This window comes from Oncorhynchus gorbuscha, linkage group LG17, assembly GCF_021184085.1.
Source record: "Oncorhynchus gorbuscha isolate QuinsamMale2020 ecotype Even-year linkage group LG17, OgorEven_v1.0, whole genome shotgun sequence".
Taxonomy (NCBI): domain Eukaryota; kingdom Metazoa; phylum Chordata; class Actinopteri; order Salmoniformes; family Salmonidae; genus Oncorhynchus; species Oncorhynchus gorbuscha.
The window spans coordinates 38,957,413-38,976,232 of record NC_060189.1 but is presented as its reverse complement, the minus strand read 5'-3'; the positions used below and the strand labels follow the sequence as shown (position 1 = coordinate 38,976,232).

Sequence of the window (18,820 nt, the reverse complement as noted above, 5' to 3'; positions counted from 1 at the left end):
TATTCCAGAGTAGGGTTGAATATTTTCTCACTGTTTTACAAATGTTCCATCCTGAGAATAAATCACTTTTCTCCCAGGTAACCCAGTATTTCCTGCCATTGGTAACCGGGTTCCTGCCATTCAACCCTATTCCAGACCACCTCAATTCCTCTCCCCTGTCTCTAGGTTACCAGGGCCAGGTTGTGAATGAAGCCAGACTGACCTCTAACCTCTCCTCTCCCCCTGTACTGTAGGTTACCAGAGGGCCAGTCTGACGGGGGCCCGGTGGAGAGTGCAGGCAGACTGCGGATCCTGGAGGAACAATTGATCAGAGCTAAGGAACAGATCAACTCCTACCGCAGCCTGCCTGGAGACGGTATGACACTCACATTGCGCACGCACACACACACATACACATGAACTTGAGATGCACACACACACACACATACACACCTTGGAAATTAGGACAGGAGGCAGTGAGGAGGAGTATTCCCAGGCAGGATTCCCTGTCCACTCCTCTTTCCTTGTATTTCAGCCCGAAATCTTCCGTCCTTGTCCTTCACAGTAACACAAGCCACACATGCAGCTCTTTTCTGGGTCAGCTGCTTTCATTGGCCTGCTACTACCTTTGTGTCATTTGAAACATTATGAAAACATGATCAAACCACCCGCGGGCCGGATTGGACACCCCTGCTTTAATAGTCCAGTTTAGGCTACTATGCCTGTCGATACATTAGCAGGGTTACTCTGTCTCTGTACTCTGGCACTGTCCGTGTAGGAGAAGCATGCACTTAATGACCTCTGTGACACTTATTATGTCTGTGGCACTAGGCCTAGACACTGATCTAAGGACAGTTTGCACTTGACCTTTTAAGGGTCGATGGGCGACTGGCCCTTTGTAGGCCATTCACTTTAAAAGTTCCTTTCTGTAAAACTGGAGGTGGGTATACAGACCCACAAGCCACTGCAGCCCCCCCATGATGATTTCTGTGTTTTTTGGGGGAAGGGGGGACTCAGTCGGGGTCTCAACTTCATGTTGAGAGTTAGAATAGTAGAATACACAAGGTGCAATTTATACCTGTTGTTTTGGTTCAGCAGTCACTCAATTAGCCCATGTCAGCAAAACATTTTTAGATTGTTGAGTTAGTCTAGAGGGCAGCTATCTAAGCTTGTCGTGAACATTGTCGGGTAATCAAATAAAAAAATGCAAACATTTGCCTCCACCCCATGGAAAAATGTGTAGAATTGCAGGAAATTAACTTTAAAACTTTAATATTTTCTCTTGGTTGTCACAAGGGGGGCCACTAAAATGTTTTTAGGGGGGGGGGGGTGGTATGGATGTGGGTACGCAGACACAGGAGCCACTGCGGCCCCTCATGATGAGTTCCGTTTATTGGTGGCCCCCACCCACATCAAAGTTGCCCATCTCTGCTTTAGGGTGAGAGTAAGTTATCCTTGGATCTGTCTCTAAGGGCAATTTGTATTGTCCATTGAAATGGAAAGAAAATGTTTTGCTGTAGTCTGCAGGTTAGGGGTTAAGTGCGTTGCTCAAGGGATCAGCTGACTGTGTGTGATGTGATGTCCTGTGTTCTTAGCTGATCCCGGATCAGTGTCTAAGGTCAACAACTATATGGTGCTAGAGAAAATCTCAGCTGACTATGTGTGTATGTTATCGTATATACGTGTTCTCCCAAAATGCATATGCAATCCATTGTCCTACCTTTTTCCATTCCTGTGTTCTTCTTATTTCCAGGGCCAGGTAGGAACCAGGAAGAGCTGCGGAGGAAGATAGAGAACGGGGTGAAGGAGATCTGGTACTTTGTCCACAGTGAGGTCAAGAAGCTGGGTCACATGGAGCAGGGGGACCTGCAGAAACACATCGACACACTGCTGCAGGAGCTGGGACACCAGCAGAGGTAACACACACACACACACAATTTGCTGCAGGAGTTGGGGCACCAGCAGAGGTAACATAAATGTACTTGCACACACACTGAAAAGTTGTAAAATGCCCAGAAAAGGAACCTCTTCTATCAGCATCCAATTTTGTAAAAGTGACTTAAGCTTAAGTTGTATTCGATCGAAAAATGGAAAGTGTCTTCTCTTCTATCACACACAGACACACACGTTTACACCAGAACACACGTGGATAACATGTTACCTAATTCACCATGGGATCCTTTGCAACGCTACGACCCAGCTGTGACTTCTAACCCTGTGTTAATGTGTGCGCGCCTGTGTGTGTTAACCCCAGGTCCATCATGACTGACCTGCACTACCTGACCCAGGCTGACGGAGCAGGAGACTGGAGAGAGAAGGAGGCCAAGGACCTGTCTGACCTGGTACAGAACAGGATCACATACCTCCAGGTACCGTAATGTCCCCCACACAGCTCAACACCTAGTACACGTATGGACACCTGTCAGGATTTGGCCAGGGTTGTTCCGGTTTTTGGTCACTAGATGCCCCCATTGTGCCTTTTGACCTTTTGTTTTCCCTTGATCCCCATTATTATTTGCACCTGTGCCCTGTTTCCCCTGATTGTATTTAAACCCTTTGTTTTCCTCAGTCCTTTGCTCTGTGTTTGTATGTTTGCACCCAGCCCTAGTACTCTGTGAAACTCTTGTTGATCCCGGTGGACTCTCTTGTGGAATTCTGTTTTGTGTTCTTGTTTGTTTGTTTTTGAGTATTTTTTTAGGCTTTTTGTGCTATACCTTCCACCTTGTGGATTTACCTTTTCGTCTTGGAGGATTACCTTTGTTCTTGTGGAATTCCTTTTGAGGTTGTGGAGTTACATGTTTTCCTGAAGAACTTCACTTTTTACTTCATTAAATACACCGTCTCAAGTACTGCTGTGTCTGCCTCATCTTCTGGGTTCTGCCAACTATTCGTGGCTCAGTTGGTTAAGTGACTGTTTCTCACTCCGGAGACCCGGGTTCGTAACCGGGTCCTGACAGACACCCACGGGAGATTAGGATGGGCTTTTTAGCACACACCAGGGACTGGTTACAACCCACATAGGGATATTCCACACGTCACTTAATCGTCTACATTGACTTTAGCTGATCATTTAAACAAATCCAAATCTGTTCAGCTTTTATTAGGGCAAATTTCTGTCCCGGTAAATGCTGGTCTGTACTGTGTGTGTGGACTGAGCAGGTCTGTATGGAGAGGCAGGTAGACCTCCCCTCTGCCAGTGTACTGTATAACAGGATTAAGACGGCTAAGGATGTGATTGTCTTCCGTCTCCGCTGTGAGTTGGGCAGAGGCAGCACGATGCTTCTCTCCCTCCTCTTGACATGCGTGTAATGGTGTCAGGCCTCACGACAAAGTGTCATTCAACAGGGAAACCATAGAGAACCTTCAAAAGTTCCCTGCTGTATGTCTCGTAAAGAAGCTGCCGCTAACTAGGTTATGCAACTTTGTTCTGTTTGTGGGAGTGACAGGAACTGTGTCCGTTTACTAATATATTACAGAAAATGGGCATTCGTGCGTGTAAGTGTGCGGATGCATATGAAAAAGACCGAGAACTGGTTTCAAGCAAAGGGCGCAGGTTTATTGTAGAGGACCACAGGAGTAGGCAGGTGGCTGGGTCCAGGGGCAGGCAGAAGGTCATACACAGGGGGACCAAAAAGGCAACAGTACAGGCAGGGAAAAGGCTAGTAACGTCATCCGGGAGATCAGGCAATAGGTTGATAACAGGAAATCCAATAGGCTAAAGTACAGGCAGGGAATAGGCTTTGTTAGTGAGGCAGGCAAAAACTATCATACACTGGAGGATTCAGTTACAGGACCACCAGCGTTCCAAATAGAAGTGTGTCACAAAACAAACAATACCTCACAATGACGGGGTGCCAAGAACTGAACTAAATAGGGTGTAATAACGACATACAGGTGTGTGAACAGGTGATCAGAATTCAGGTGATTGGGATCTGGAGAGTGAGCTGCGTTCAGGGAATCGATGTATTTGAGAGTGTGAGCTGGAAGCAGACGTTACACATACACCTGATAGGTGCGGTGAAATGTGTTGTTTTACAGGATCAGCCATAGTAGCACGACTCCCCCTAGAACAAAATAGGGTTAAGTGCCTTGCTCAAGGGTACATTGGCAGATCTTTCATCTTGTCGGCTCGGGTGTTACAAACCAGCAACCTTTCGGTTACTGGCCCAACGTGTGTGTGTGTGTGTGTGTGTGTGTGTGTGTGTGTGTGTGTGTGTGTGTGTGTGTGTGTGTGTGTGTGTGTGTGTGTGTGTGTGTGTGTGTGTGTGTGTGTGTGTGTGTGTGTGTGTGTGTGTGTGTGTAGGCTAGGTAATAATAAGGAATGGTGAGAGCAGGGTAGAGGTTGTTAATTAGTCATATTGAGTCCCTGTGTGCTATTAACGTTAGCTAGCTAGTGATTAACTTGATGAAGTGTGTGTATGTGTGTGCGCGCTAGTCTGATAACATAGTGGCTGTGTGATGGAGGAGCATTAGTATTGCCTGTCTCTCTGGCCCTGCCTCAGCTTTTCATCACCAGGCACACAGTCAATGGAGGGAGACTAACCCTTTGCTGCTTACACGTTCTACACACACACACACACACACACACACACACACACACACACACACACACACACACACACACACACACACACACACACACACACACACACACACACACACACACTAATATAATTACAGCCGCACACATTCACATGCATATACACACACTACACTCTCTCACTCTCTATCTCTCTCTCCATGCTCGCCAGTCCCCACCATACATCTCCCACCATCTGCCATTGACTGACGGTTGACCTTCCCATAATCTACCCCCCTAGAGTCTCTCAAACACACACACACACACACACACACACACACACACACACACACACAAGCTCCTACAGTCTCAGAGCTGCAGTCATAGATCTTTGTTAACATGTTCTCGACCTGATTATCAGGATCAGGATAGGAGTTAACAAAGGGAATGGTCACGGTAATGGATGTTGCCTTCAGATCCTCCCCGACTCCACTCTAGCAGAGCATACAGACACCGTGTTTTGAAGTATGAAGTAGAACGCCAGTCAAAGCCTTCTGGGTCCACTAGGGCGTGTCTGTCTTTCTGTCCGTCTGTCTCTGTATTCCTAGTACAGAAAGGGTGGCATGTCTGTATTTTGATAAGGTAAAGAGAAAGTAAGCAGAAGAACCTGCACACTGAAATACACTTTTGGCTCTCAAATGCGTGACAATGCCTCGACTCTCTGGTCTTCACCATAACATTTACTAACCAGGCACCTCAGGCCTCCCTGTGTTGTAACAACCCCACCTCCTGTCCCTTCTCCTCCCTTCTCCCCTCCAGAACCCCCAGGACTGCTCCAAGGCCAGGAAGCTGGTGTGTAACATCAACAAGGGCTGTGGCTACGGCTGCCAGCTGCACCACGTGGTCTACTGCTTCATGATCGCCTACGGCACCCAGCGTACCCTCATCCTGGAGTCCCAGAACTGGCGCTACGCCACGGGAGGCTGGGAGACCGTCTTCCTCCCGGTCAGTCAGACGTGCACCGAGCGCACCGGGGTCACCACCGGACACTGGTCAGGTGTGTTGACCATGACGTGATCTCTGACCTCTGATAATGGGGTCGTGTCCATGACAACAGGCCAGACGCAGACAGAAAACGTTCTGCCCTCTGTCCTCCGTTGGGGTTCTGTCCATAGCTACAGACCTCACGCAGTGTGCAGGATACCATAAAACAGAATTACGTTATACATCTATGTGTGGTACATGGAGAATGATGATGAGTATTGTGGAGCTTTGAGTCTGCCACGACACTATTTTACTCTCTTTCTTCTTCTCACATCAGAAGGGGCTACTACAGGTCTGGGAATGAGATGAAAACAAAATACGATGAAAAACAGCCTTGGAGGGAGGGAGGGAGACTTCCAACTGTAGAGATTTTTTTTGTTTTACACAAAGCATGCAAGTGTAGTGCCTGAGCAAGAGAATGGCAAACAAACATGAAAGAACTGACCTCAAAAACAGCAAAATTGTACCCTTTTCTCTATGTTCAGAGGGCTTGTCTCCCTGTCCCAGTGTTACTGCTGAAGTAGGTCCTCCAGTTGAGAGGACAGAGGAGAGGAGACAGACGCTAGAAGAACAAAGTGTTGAAGGTAGGAAAGAGAGAGAGACTGAAGGAGAGAACAGCGAAGGGAAGATTGAAGAGAATGGGAGAAAGGAGTGGAGAGAAAGGAGAAGAAAGAGGAAAAAGAGAGACTGGGGGAATAAAATGATCTGGAGAGAAGATGAAAGGCAGGAGGAAATGAGAGATTGACTGGAGGGAGAGAAGGAGCGAAGAAAGGGGAACATGGAATTGCATTATATACTGTAGGAAACAGGGTGCCATTTGGAAATCAACCATAGGGACTCTAGCCTTGCACCTTGTGACTGGGCTGTGTAGAACAGAACAGTAAGTGGGTGACCGTCATCGACCTAGTTTGGTTTTTATTAATATCGTTAAAGCATTATGTAGTTTACGACAATGGTAAATGATTGGTTGTCTGAGACATTGATGTGCCCTTGTCAGGTCTGAGGCAGAGGGGAACAGAAGGACAGAGGCAGACATCACTACCGTGGTGGATGGATTATAACCCTATCCCACACTCAAACACTCGCAGCAAGAATTACAGCAAACACAAACACACCCTCCACCCCCCCCCCCCCCCTAATTTCTTCAAGATGTAATTTAGATTTGAGGTCTTTCCTAATTAGCCTGAAAAGGGAGAGGGGGGTTGAGAGAGACCATTTATTAGTGCGGCCAGAGAGAAACCCTCTAGTCTCACCACTGAAATCTGACAGCAGGGTTATATAAGCCAGGCCAGGCAATTTCCTAAATACTTCTTTCAGTGAGAAGAGAGAGAGGAAAAAAATAGCCTTTTAATATTTAATGCAGAGCAAGATTTAAATTCTGGACACTGGTGTGCACATGCAGTCTGTTTGTTTCTCTCTGGCTGTATTCTTAGCTTGATGATTATTTGTATTTATTTGATATATTGCAAAATGGTGATGAGATCTTTGACTGTCTTTACTGGTTTTGTTTGGTGAAATATTCCAGTTCATTCAAATCTACATTTCTTATTTTCATTGTGTGCTTTTTATTACATTTTTTAATAAAGAGAGAGAAAAGAGGAATAAGAGGATCTCTCTACCCCTTATTCACTCTCTCTTCCTCTCTCTCTCCTTTCCTCCGTGGGAATGTCCCATATGTGATAAGTATGTGATATGTATGTGATAAGTCATTCGTTCATATCTTGTTTTGATAAATGTTCATTAAAACTGTCCTTGAGGCACGTGACACTAATTGTTACTCTCTATCAGAGAATCAACAGCACTCCAAAACATCCGAGAGGAAGGGTCAAGGAGTGCAATAGCACTTTAACTAACCACTCACGGGCCACGAAATACCTTTCTCTTGTGTCTTAATAATAAGAACTATAAGACAGGGTGTCCTGGGTGGATACAGGCAGAGCCAGAGAGAGAGAGAGAGAGAGGGAAGAGGAACTCTTCTCCCTGGGTTCTGCTGTTCAGACAGCTCCTCATGTACACCATGATGCTTAGTGCATCTTCACTGCTACATGCATCAAACCCCTCTGCTGGAGGCTGGAGATCTGATCATTTATATCTCTCTCTGTCTGCATGTCAAAAGCACTCTATTGTTACCTCCTATCTCTCCCTCTCCGGCTCTCTCTCTCTCTCGGTCTCTTGCCTTCTCCCTCTCCGGCTCTCTCTGTCTCTCTCTCTCTTGGTCTCGTGCCTTCTCCCTCTCCGTCTCTCTCTCTCTCTCTCTCTCTCTCTCTCTCTCTCTCTCTCTCTCTCTCTCTCGGTCTCTTGCCTTCTCCCTCTCTGTCTCTCTCTCTCTCTCTCTCGGTCTCTTGCCTTCTCCCTCTCCAGCTCTCTCTCTCTCTCTCTCTCTCTCTGTGTTTCTTGCCTTCTCCCTCTCCTGCGCTCTCTCTCTCTCGGTCTCTTGCCTTCGCCTTCTCCCCGTCTCTCTCTCTCTCTCTCTCTCTCTCGGTCTCTTGCCTTCTCCCTCTCCGGCTCTCTCTCTCTCTCTTGGTCTTGTGCCTTCTCCCTCTCCGTCTCTCTCTCTCTCTCTCGGTCTCTTGCCTTCTCCCTCTCCGTCTCTCTCTCTCTCTCTCTCTCTCGGTCTCTTGCCTTCTCCCTCTCCAGCTCGCTCTCTCTCTCGGTCTCTTGCCTTCTCCCTCTCCGGCTCGCTCTCTCTCTCTCTCTCGGTCTCTTGCCTTCTCCCTCTCCGGCTCTCTCTCTCGGTCTCTTGCCTTCTCCCTCTCCGGCTCTCTCTCTCTCTCGGTCTCTTGCCTTCTCCCTCTCCGGCTCTCTCTCGGTCTCTTGCCTTCTCCCTCTCCGGCTCTCTCTCGGTCTCTTGCCTTCTCCCTTTCTGCCGTTCCGTCCACTCTTTTTATTATCCCTCGCTCCTCCCTCTCTCTCCCGCAGGCGAGGCTAATGACAAAGACGTCCAGGTGGTAGAGTTACCCATCGTGGACAGCCTGCACCCCCGCCCCCCCTACCTGCCCCTGGCCATTCCCGAGGACCTGGCCCAGCGCCTCCACCGGCTACATGGTGACCCTTCCGTCTGGTGGGTGTCTCAGTTTGTCAAGTACCTGATCCGGCCCCAGGCTTGGCTGGAGAAGGAGATCCAGGACACCACCGCCAAACTGGGCTTTAGGCACCCCATCATAGGGTAGGTGGACACACTACGCATGCAAGCACACATGTACTGTACGTGCGCGCACACACACACCTACAGAGACACACACGTACTATTTATTTTTGGCCCTTCTATCTATCTATGTCCTAATGGATACAAGCACCCATGCACACACATTCCTTATCGCTATCCCCACTGAGAGATGTAATTGAAAAGTAAAAGCAGTTATTTTCCTTTTATGTTGTGGGAGGGACGGAGGGAGGGAGGGAGGGAGGGAGGGAGGGAGGGAGGGAGGGAGGGGGAGGGAGGGAGGGAGGGAGGGAGGGAGGGAGGGAGGGAGGGAGGGAGGGAGGGAGGGAGGGAGGGAGGGAGGGAAGATAGAGTCCTGTGAAGTGCTGGGATGTCTGTCTCTTTGTTGTGCATAGTGGGATCTTCTCTCCTCTAAAACCTTCTCAGGAAGTACCACACTGTAGGTGTCGGCAACAGGTGTGATTTAAATACAGTACCTGTCAAAAGTTTTAGAACACCTACTCATTCAAGGTGTTTCTTTATTTTGTACTATTTTCTTCATTGCAGAACAGTAGTGAAGACATCAAAACTATGAAATAGCACATATGGAATCATGTAGTAACCAAAAAGGTGTTAAACAAATCAAAATGTATTTTAGATTTTAGATTGTTCAAAGTAGCCACCCTTTGCCTTGATGACAGCTTTGCACACTCTTGGCATTCTCTCTACCAGCTTCACCTGGAATGCTTTTCCAACGGTCTTGAAGGAGTTCCCACATATGCTGAGCACTTGTTGGCTGCTTTTCCTTCACTCTGCGGTCCAAATCATCCCAAGCCATCTCAACTGGGTTGAGGTCAGGTGATTGTGGAGGCCAGGTCATCTGATGCAGCACTCCACCACTCTCCTTCTTGGTCAAATAGTCCTTACACAGCCTGGTGCTGTGGGTCATTGTCCTGTTGAAAAACAAACGATAGTCCCACTAAGTGCAAACCAGATGGGATGGCGTATCGCTGCAGAATGCTGTGGTAGCCATGCTGGTAAAGTGTGCCTTGAATTCTAAATAAATCACTGACAGTGTCACCAGCAAAGCACCCCCACACTATCACACCTCCTCCATGTTTCACAGTGGGAACCACACATGCAGAGATCATCCGTCCACCTACTCCACCTACTCTCTCTACCCACCTACGTCTCTTGAAGACATAGCGCTTGGAACCAGAAATCTCAAATATCTTCTGTATATCACCCCTACCATGTCACAACACTATCCTGGTTTCATCAGACCAGAGAATCTTGTTTCTCATGGTCTGAGAATCTTTAGGTGCCTTTTGGAAAAGCAGGCTGTCATGTGCCTTTAATTGAGGCGTGGCTTCCGTCTGAACACTCTACCATAAACTCCAAGCAGGCTGTCATGTGCCTTTAATTGAGGCGTGGCTTCCGTCTGACCACTCTACCATAAAGGCCTGGTGGAGTGCTGCAGAGATGGTTCTCCCATCTACACAGAAGAAACTCTAGAGCTCTGTCAGAGTGACCATCAGGTTTCTGTTCACCTCCCTAATCAAGACCCTTCTCCCCCGATTGCTCGGTTTGGCCAGGCGGCCAGCTCTAGGAAGAGTCTTGGTGGTTGCAAACTTCTTCCATCTGGCCATTCTACCATAAAGGCCTGATTGGTGGAGTGCTGCAGAGATGGTTGTCCTTCTGAAAGGTTCTCCCATCTCTAGAGGAACTCTAGAGCTCTGACAGAGTAACCATTGGGTTCTTGGTCACCTCCCTGACCAAGGCCCTTCTCCATCAATTGCTCAGTTTGGCCTTGTAGACCAGCTCTAGGAAAAGTATTGGTGGTTCCAAACTTCTATTTAAGAATGATGTCCACTGTGTTCTTGGGGACCTTCAATGCTGAAGACATATTTTTTGGTACCCTTCCCCAGATCTGTGCCTCGACACAATCGTGTCTCGGAGCTCTACGGACAATTCCTTCGACCGAAAGGCTTAGTTTTTGCTCTGACATGCACAGTCAACTGTGGGACCTTATATAGACCGGTGTGTGCCTTCACTAATCATGTCCAATCAATTTGTAGAAGAAGGCTGTAACGTAACAAAATATAGAAAAGGTTAAGGGGTCTGAATACATTCCGAAGACACTGTACATATCTACCTCAATTACTTTGTACCCCTGCACATGTAGAGAGCCAAGTTATCATTACTCAATGTGTATTTATTCCTTGTCTTAGTATTATTTTATTATTTTATTTTTCTCTCTGCATTGTAAGCAAGCATTTCACTTTTAGTCTACACCTGTTGTTTACGAAGCATGTGACAAATACAATTTTATTTTAATTTGAGAGAGAGGAGAATTCGAAGGGAGAGAGAGTGCGAAGGGAGATGGGGAGAGAGAGTGGGAGTGAGCTGGAGAGAGGGAGCGAGCTGGAAAGGGGGAGAGAGCTAGAGAGAGGGAGCGAGCTGGAGAGGGGGAGAGAGCTAGAGAGAGGGAGCAAGCTGGAGAGGGGGAGAGAGCTAGAGAGAGGGAGCGAGCAAGACGCGGAGAGCTAAAGAGAATCAGAGGGAGAGTGCTGCGTGCTCCAGCCGCTATCCAAACAACCCACTCTGCCATCCATCACTAGAAAGCACCATGACCTTCACTCTAGGAGAGGAGAGCTCTGCTTCACACACACAAATCACTCACACACACACACACCTGTAGAGACATGCAGACAGACACACATACACACATTCTTAGACACGTGCACAGACAGACACACACCACACACTCCGCTAACTCCTCTCACCATCTTCCCTATATATCCTGTCCTGTAGGGTCCATGTGAGACGGACAGACAAGGTGGGGACAGAGGCAGCCTTCCACCCTATAGAGGAGTACATGGTACATGTAGAGGACCATTTCCAACACCTAGCCAGGCGCATGCTAGTGGACAAGAAGAGAGTCTACTTGGCCACTGACGACCCCTCACTACTACAGGAGGCCAAGGCTAAGTGCGTATGCCTGGCTGTGTGTGCGTGTGTTTCTGTGTGTGTCTGTGTGTGTGTGTGTCTACGTGCCGCCGGCAGTGTGGCTGTGTGTGTCTGCAGGACTGCCTTGTGGTATTCTGGACCTGTTTGTGATGACGAGAAGCTGTATTTGATGTGTGCTCCAAAGTACTGACAATACAAAGAATGAATGCCATATGCACGTTGACATCTGTATGGTCCTTTAGCTCTCTGACTGACTCTGTGTGTCTCAGGTACCCAGAATATGAGTTTATCAGTGATAACTCCATCTCGTGGTCTGCGGGGCTGCATAACCGCTACACCGAGAACTCTCTAAGAGGAGTCATCCTAGATATTCACTTCCTGTCCCAGACCAACTTCCTGGTCTGCACCTTCTCCTCACAGGTGACCTACCTTACCTACTCATCTTCCTCCTCCTCCTCCTCCTCCCCTTTCTTCTCCTCATTCTCTTCCTCAAAACTTTACTTTGGGAAGGCCCATACAATAGTAAGACCTAAGTAATACGCCATTGAGTGATACTGTACCATAACTACTGCCTTTTCCTGGTCAGGTCACAAGGTCCTAGCCATAATCACCACCATAGAACCATAGGTCCTATGTAGCTCAGTTGGTAGAGCATGACGCTTGCAATGCCAGGATGGTGGGTTTGATTCCCGGGACCACCTGTACGTAAAATGTATGCACGCATGACTGTAAGTCGTTTTGGATAAAATTGTCTGCTCAATGGAATGTATTATTATTAGCCTCAATTCGTCAGTGCATGGACTCTACTCAAACCGGTGCCTAGCACCTACTACCATACCCCGTTCAAAGGTACTTCAATCTTTTGTCTTGCCCCTTCACCCTCTGAATGGCACACATGCACAATACATGTCTGAAGGCTTAAATATCCTTCTTTAACCCGTCTCCTCCCATCTACACTGATAGAAGTGGATTTAACAGGTGACTGCAATAAGGAATCATAGCTGCAATAAGGAATCATGGCTTTCACCTGGATTCACCTGGTCAGTCTGTCATGGAAAGAGCAGGTGTTCCTAATGTTTTGTACACTCAGTGTGTGTGTGTGTGTGTGTATATATACAGTACCAGTCAAAAGTTTGGACACCCCTACTCATTCCATTCCACGTTATAGAATAATAGTGAAGAACCTCAAAACTATGAAATAACACATATGGAATCATGTAGTAACCAAAAAAGTGTTAAACAAATCAAAATATATTTATATTTGAGTTTCTTCAAAGTAGCCACCCTTTGCCTTGATGACAGCTTTGCACACTCGAGGCATTCTCTCAACCAGCTTCATGAGGTATTCACCTGGAATGCATTTCAATTAACAGGTGTGCCTTGTTAAAAATTCATTTGGAATTTCTTTCCTTCTTAATGCATTTGAGCCAATCAGTTGTGTGGTGACAAGGTAGGGGTGGAATACAGAAGATAGCCCTATTTGGTAAAATATCAAGTCCATATTATGGCAAGAACAGCTCAAATAAACAAAGAGCCCATCATTACTTTAAAACATGAAGGTCAGTCAATCCGGAAAACTTCTAGAACTATGAAAGTTTCTTCAAGTGCAGTCACAAAAACCACCAAGCGCTATGATGAAACTGGCTCTAATGAGGACCGCCACAGGAAAGGAAGATCCGGAATTACCTCTGCTGCAGAGGATGAGTTCATTAGTTACCAACCTCAAAAATCGGCAATTAACTGAAATCTCTGAGTCTCATAGTAAAGGATCTGAATACTTATGTAACTAAGGTATTTCTATACACCTGTTTTCTCTTTGACATTATGGGGTATTATGTGTAGATCGATGAGGGGAAAAAATAATTGGATCCATTTTAGAATAAGTCTGTAACGTTACAAAATGTGGAAAAATAGAGGGGTCTGAATACTTTCCAAATGCACTGTATATTAGCCTCTGTGTTCCATTTCTCATGCGGTCCTGTATATTGTGTTGTGCTCCTGCTCCAGGTGTGCCGTGTGGCCTATGAGATCATGCAGACCCTCCATCCTGACGCCTCATCTCATTTCCACTCCCTGGATGACATCTACTACTTCGGGGGCCAGAACGCCCACAACCAGCTAGCCGTGTACGCCCACCAGCCCCGGAGCTCCGACGACATCCCCCTAGAGCCCGGCGACCTGATCGGTGTGGCGGGGAACCACTGGGACGGCAACTCCAAGGGCATCAACCGCAAGACGGGCCGCACCGGCCTCTACCCGTCCTACAAGGTGAAGGAGAAGATCGAGACCGTAAAGTATCCCACGTACCCCGAGGCAGACAAGATGCTGAATCAGTAGAGAGAGACTTCTCAGCAGACTGCTGCCCAGACAGACACTGCTAACTTATGAGAGAAAACGTGGACCTTTAGCCCGAGAAAGGGGATGAAGGGGAATGCACTTTGAATGAGTGTGGGTCTTGGTCAGTTGAAGTGTGTATGAGTGCGTGTGTGTGCGCGTTTGTGAAATGCGGCATGAGGAGTATCTACAGGGTATCTGACTTACTCCTCACCAACCTGACCCTCCAGGAATAGGACCCTCCAGTGATTTACTCCTCACCAACCTGACCCTCTGGGACTAGGACCCTCCAGTGACTAACTCCGTCAGGGGGGTAAAATAAAAGACTACAATTAGCAAAGAAATTAAAGAAAAAACGAAAATAAGGAATAAACAAATGATAGCACTCCGGTGGAATGATGAAGGGATCGCCCAATCAGAGCTCTTTATTTAAATAATAGTTGAAATGACTGAGAAACCTCAGAATGATGACTGAAAAAATAACTACAAAGAGAACTAATTGTGAACTGTAAGAGCCAACAAACAAACTCTTGACTTTCGCCTCTCCCCCTGTGCTGTTCTCTTCTCTTCTTGTGGACATTGGTTGTAGCCAATTGTTTTCTTCCTTCTTTCCTTCCTGCCCCTGCTTCCTCTCCTCCTTTCACTCCTTTCTTCACTCACTCCGTTTCAACTTACGCCAACTCATGCATTTTTTCTGTCCCACCCTCTATTAATTTTTCACCGCCATATTGTGCTTTTGGATAAGTGATTTTAATGTTTTTAGTTGTTGTCGTTGGTGTGTGCGAGAGTGTGCAAGTGTGTGAGCATGTGTGTGGGGTGTGTGTGAGTCCAAATAGGGTGCCTACTAAGGAAAATGGCTTCTGTACTTCTTCTCTCCAAGTGTCTCTGTTTTTGTTAGTGTCAAAGTGACGTCAGAGCCATAAGGACCCAGGCCTTCCCATGCAGATACTGCACATGCAGAATAATACATACTGTACATAATAGAGAAAACTGTATATGCAGAATACTGTATATGCAGAATACCACATTCAGAATACTGTATATGCAGAATACTACATGTAGGATACGGTATATGCAGAATACTACATGTAGAATACTGTATATGCAGAATACCACATTCAGAATACTGTACATACAGAATACTACATGCATAATAGAGAACTGTATATGCAGAATACTGTATATGCAGAATACTGTACACTCCAGTCCAGACTCACTTAACTGTGTCTTACTCATTTTCTGTTGTTCATGTCCTTTTTCAAATGTTATTTTAATGTTATTGAATTTGAAAGAAAAATGAAAATTGACAACTACACTTTAAAATATTACAAACAATGATTATTTACGTATGATGATGATAGCATTGATCAAGATGATGATTAACGAAGAATATGATTATTGTCCACCATGAAGATGTTCATATTTTATGTTTCTGGGCATTGTCTTTGATAAAAGCAGATCAAATAAAGTGATCGGCTCAACTTGTTTGTGTTTCTGTGTCTGTTCCCACAGTCCACTCAAATGCTTTGTTGTTCAGAGTAGAGCAAGTGTACCTATTAAGCCCAACAAAATCTAAGTTTAGACATTTCTAACAGATACTGCCCTAATTTTGTGTAAGAAAAGTGGATATAAACTGAAAGATGAAACACTCTCGTGAAGTTTAATTACTTTACTTACAACATGTTTTAATAAGACGTACACATATTTAATCAAATGTGAAACGTCCAGGCTGGGCTTGATGGTTACCGAGTGTACCCTTTAAACCCATGGGTGTTCCACATAAGCCCACCTCTTAAATAATCCATTTTAATTAATTTCCAAATGTTAAAAGCTTACAAACAATGACATTTCTTATGTAAAATTATATTCTATTAATCTCACCTAAAGTTATTAAATAAACTGATAATTACTATTCATCGTGACAGTAGCACTCATGAAAGGGGGTTATTATGAACATTTATGTGAACATTTATGCTCATGTTCTTTGAATATTAGGGATATCAACACACTATCCCCATGTGTTTCTATGCAAACTGAGCTTAATAGGAGCATACCGAGCTTAATTGGAACAAATCAAATTGTACAACTCCGTGGAATGCTTACTTACAAGCCCTTAACCAACAATGCAGTTCTAAGAAAATTGAGTTAAGAAGTTATTTACTAAATAAAATATAGTAAACATATATTATTTTTATAACAATATATGTATATACAAATATATATATACAGGGGTTACCGGTACCGAATCAATGTGTGGGGGTACAGGTGAGTCGAGGTAATTTGTACATGTAGGTAGGTCATTAACAACAGTGATAGATCATTAACAACAGTGATTTATGGTGAAAACAGCAGAATAGCAAAGTCTACCCATAAAATATTTGGAAACCAATGGTTTGGGGTATAAATATACACTATACACTTAAATATTATTTGATCATGTTGAACAATATTGCTGCATTGTCATTTACATTCTGTAATAGAGGGAGTGTTTTTGTGCTTTAAACTCATCTGAGATAAATGTCAAATTTACACAAAAATTGCATCTATGTATAACAATGCAATGTTAATTTAACAGTTAAATAATCTGTGTCTGCCTGAAATCTATTATCTTGTTGTAGTTGACGGAGTTATGTTGCTACTGTGAGCCTGTGACATGCAGGCACGATTTGCTAGCATGAAAACCCATATTTTCAATTGGTAAGAAGGGGTAAGGAATTCTCATTAAATATGCTATCGTGCATATATCATCAGCACATTCATCTCTTAATTTTATATAAAGTAAGATCACTTAGAAGGTACTAAAAATATTTGAAAGATGTGTTTATCTGAGGGTAGCCTCAACACCAATGTTTTTTTGCAGCTTTGAAATTAGCCACGAGTGGGAATTTAAGCATAATTGTAAATAACTTAAAAGATCAATTTTGAAATGTTTATTCTTCCTATTCATCATATCCAGCACCACCCCAACATCAGCATATGTGAAAATGGTGTGTTTCTATGTTTTGTAGTAAAAAAAGATAAAGGAAGATAAGTGTTTCCAATGACATCTGTCAACCAATTAGTAGGCAATGCCTACTCTTAATTGGCTAAAATCACACAATGCATACCGATGATGTCATTGGAAACACTTACTTTCCTCTATCTTTTTTACTACAAAACATAGGTACTTGACATTTTCACATGTTGATGGAGATGGAAAATATACATTTTTACATTTTAAAAATGTCCCTTTAATAACAAAATATCTGATTGGTTTAGAATATAATATCTTATTGATACAGTGCTTTCAGAAAGTATTCATACCGCTTGACTTATTCCACATGTTGTTGTGATAGAGCCCGAATTAAAAATGGATGAAAAAACACACAATACCCCATAATGACAAAGTGAAAACACATTTTTTGTATTTATTGAAAATTAAATATAGAAATTTCTCATTTACTTACAGTACCAGTCAAACGTTTGGACACACCTACTCATTCAAAGTTTTTCCTTTATTTTTACTATTTTCTACATTGTAGAATAATAGGGAAGACATCAAAACTCTGAAATAACACATATGGAATCGTGTAGTAACCAAAAAAGTGTTAAACAAATCAAAATAGATATTTAGATTATTCAAAGTAGCCACCCTTTGCCTTGATGACAGATTTGCACACACTTGGCATTGACAGCCCCTGAGTCGATATACACTAAGTATATCAAACATAAGGAACACCTTAATATTGAGTTTAAATGTTTTAAGTCAAAACTGTAACTAGGCCTCTCAAGAACATTCAATGTTGTCTTGTTAAGCAACTCCAGTATACATTTGGCCTTGTGTTTTTCTCACTGTGATCCAGGTTTTCCTCTAGGATTTTGCCTATTCCGATCATTTTTATCATTAAAAAAATTCCCTAGTCCTTGCCGATGACAATAACATAATGCAGCCACCACTATGCTTGAAAATATGAAAGAGTGGTACTCAGTGATGTGTTGTGTTGGATTTTTGCCAAATCTCTACAGGCTTCCTTCTTTTCACTCTGTCATTTAGGTTAGTATTGTGGAGTAACTACAATGTTGTTGATCCATCATCTGTTTTCTCCTATCACATCCATTATACTCTGTAACTGTTTTAAAGTCACCATTGGCCTCATGGTGAAATCCTTGAACGCTTTCCTTCCTCTCTGGCAACTGAGTTAAGAAGGACAACTGTAAATCTTTGTAGTGACTGAGTGTATTGATACACAATCCAAAGTGTAATGAATAACTTTACCATGCTCAAAGGGTTATTCAATGTATGCTTTTTATTTGTAACCATCTACCTATAGGTGCCCTTTGCCAGGCATTGGAAAAACTCCCTGGTCTTTGTGATGGAATCTGTTTTTTAAATTCACTGCTCGACTGAAGGGCCTTACAGATAATTGTGTGTGGGGTACTTAGGTAGTCATTCAAAAATATTAGCAATACTATTATTGCACACAGAGTCCATGCAACTTATGTAACTAAGCACATTTTTACTCCTGAACTTATTTAGGTTTGCCATAAGGGGTTGAATACTATTGACTAAGGACATTTTATCTTTACATTTTTAATTCATTTGTAAAACGTCTAAAAACATAATTCCACTTTTACATTATGGGGTATTGTGTGTAGGCCAGTGACACAACATCTCAATTTAATCCATTTTAAATTAGGCTGCAACACAACAAAATTTGGAAAAAGTCAAGGGGTGTGAATACTTTCTGAAGGCACTGTACCACAATCAAATGTTGAAATGAGTTGAAACCTTAAACAGCAGAACATAAAAAAATTAAAAAAATAGAATTAATTGTTATCCAAAGATCGAAGTG

The 18,820-nt window shown here is 44.2% G+C and overlaps 1 protein-coding gene across 6 annotated transcripts in view; it reads left to right on the top strand.

Moving 5' to 3' along the window:
• Positions 1–15,469, top strand: part of LOC124001310 (alpha-(1,6)-fucosyltransferase-like) — a 111,962-nt gene extending 96,493 nt beyond the window's left edge. For all 6 annotated transcript variants that reach the window (XM_046308000.1, XM_046307996.1, XM_046308001.1 and 3 more), the window contains 8 exons: positions 234–355; positions 1,733–1,895; positions 2,234–2,348; positions 5,318–5,555; positions 8,462–8,708; positions 11,499–11,675; positions 11,924–12,074; positions 13,662–15,469. In XM_046308000.1, the coding sequence (XP_046163956.1) occupies positions 234–355; positions 1,733–1,895; positions 2,234–2,348; positions 5,318–5,555; positions 8,462–8,708; positions 11,499–11,675; positions 11,924–12,074; positions 13,662–13,991 (1,543 nt within the window). In that variant the 3' untranslated portion in view covers positions 13,992–15,469. The remainder of the gene's footprint in view (positions 1–233; positions 356–1,732; positions 1,896–2,233; positions 2,349–5,317; positions 5,556–8,461; positions 8,709–11,498; positions 11,676–11,923; positions 12,075–13,661) is intronic.
• Positions 15,470–18,820: the final 3,351 nt, after the last annotated feature.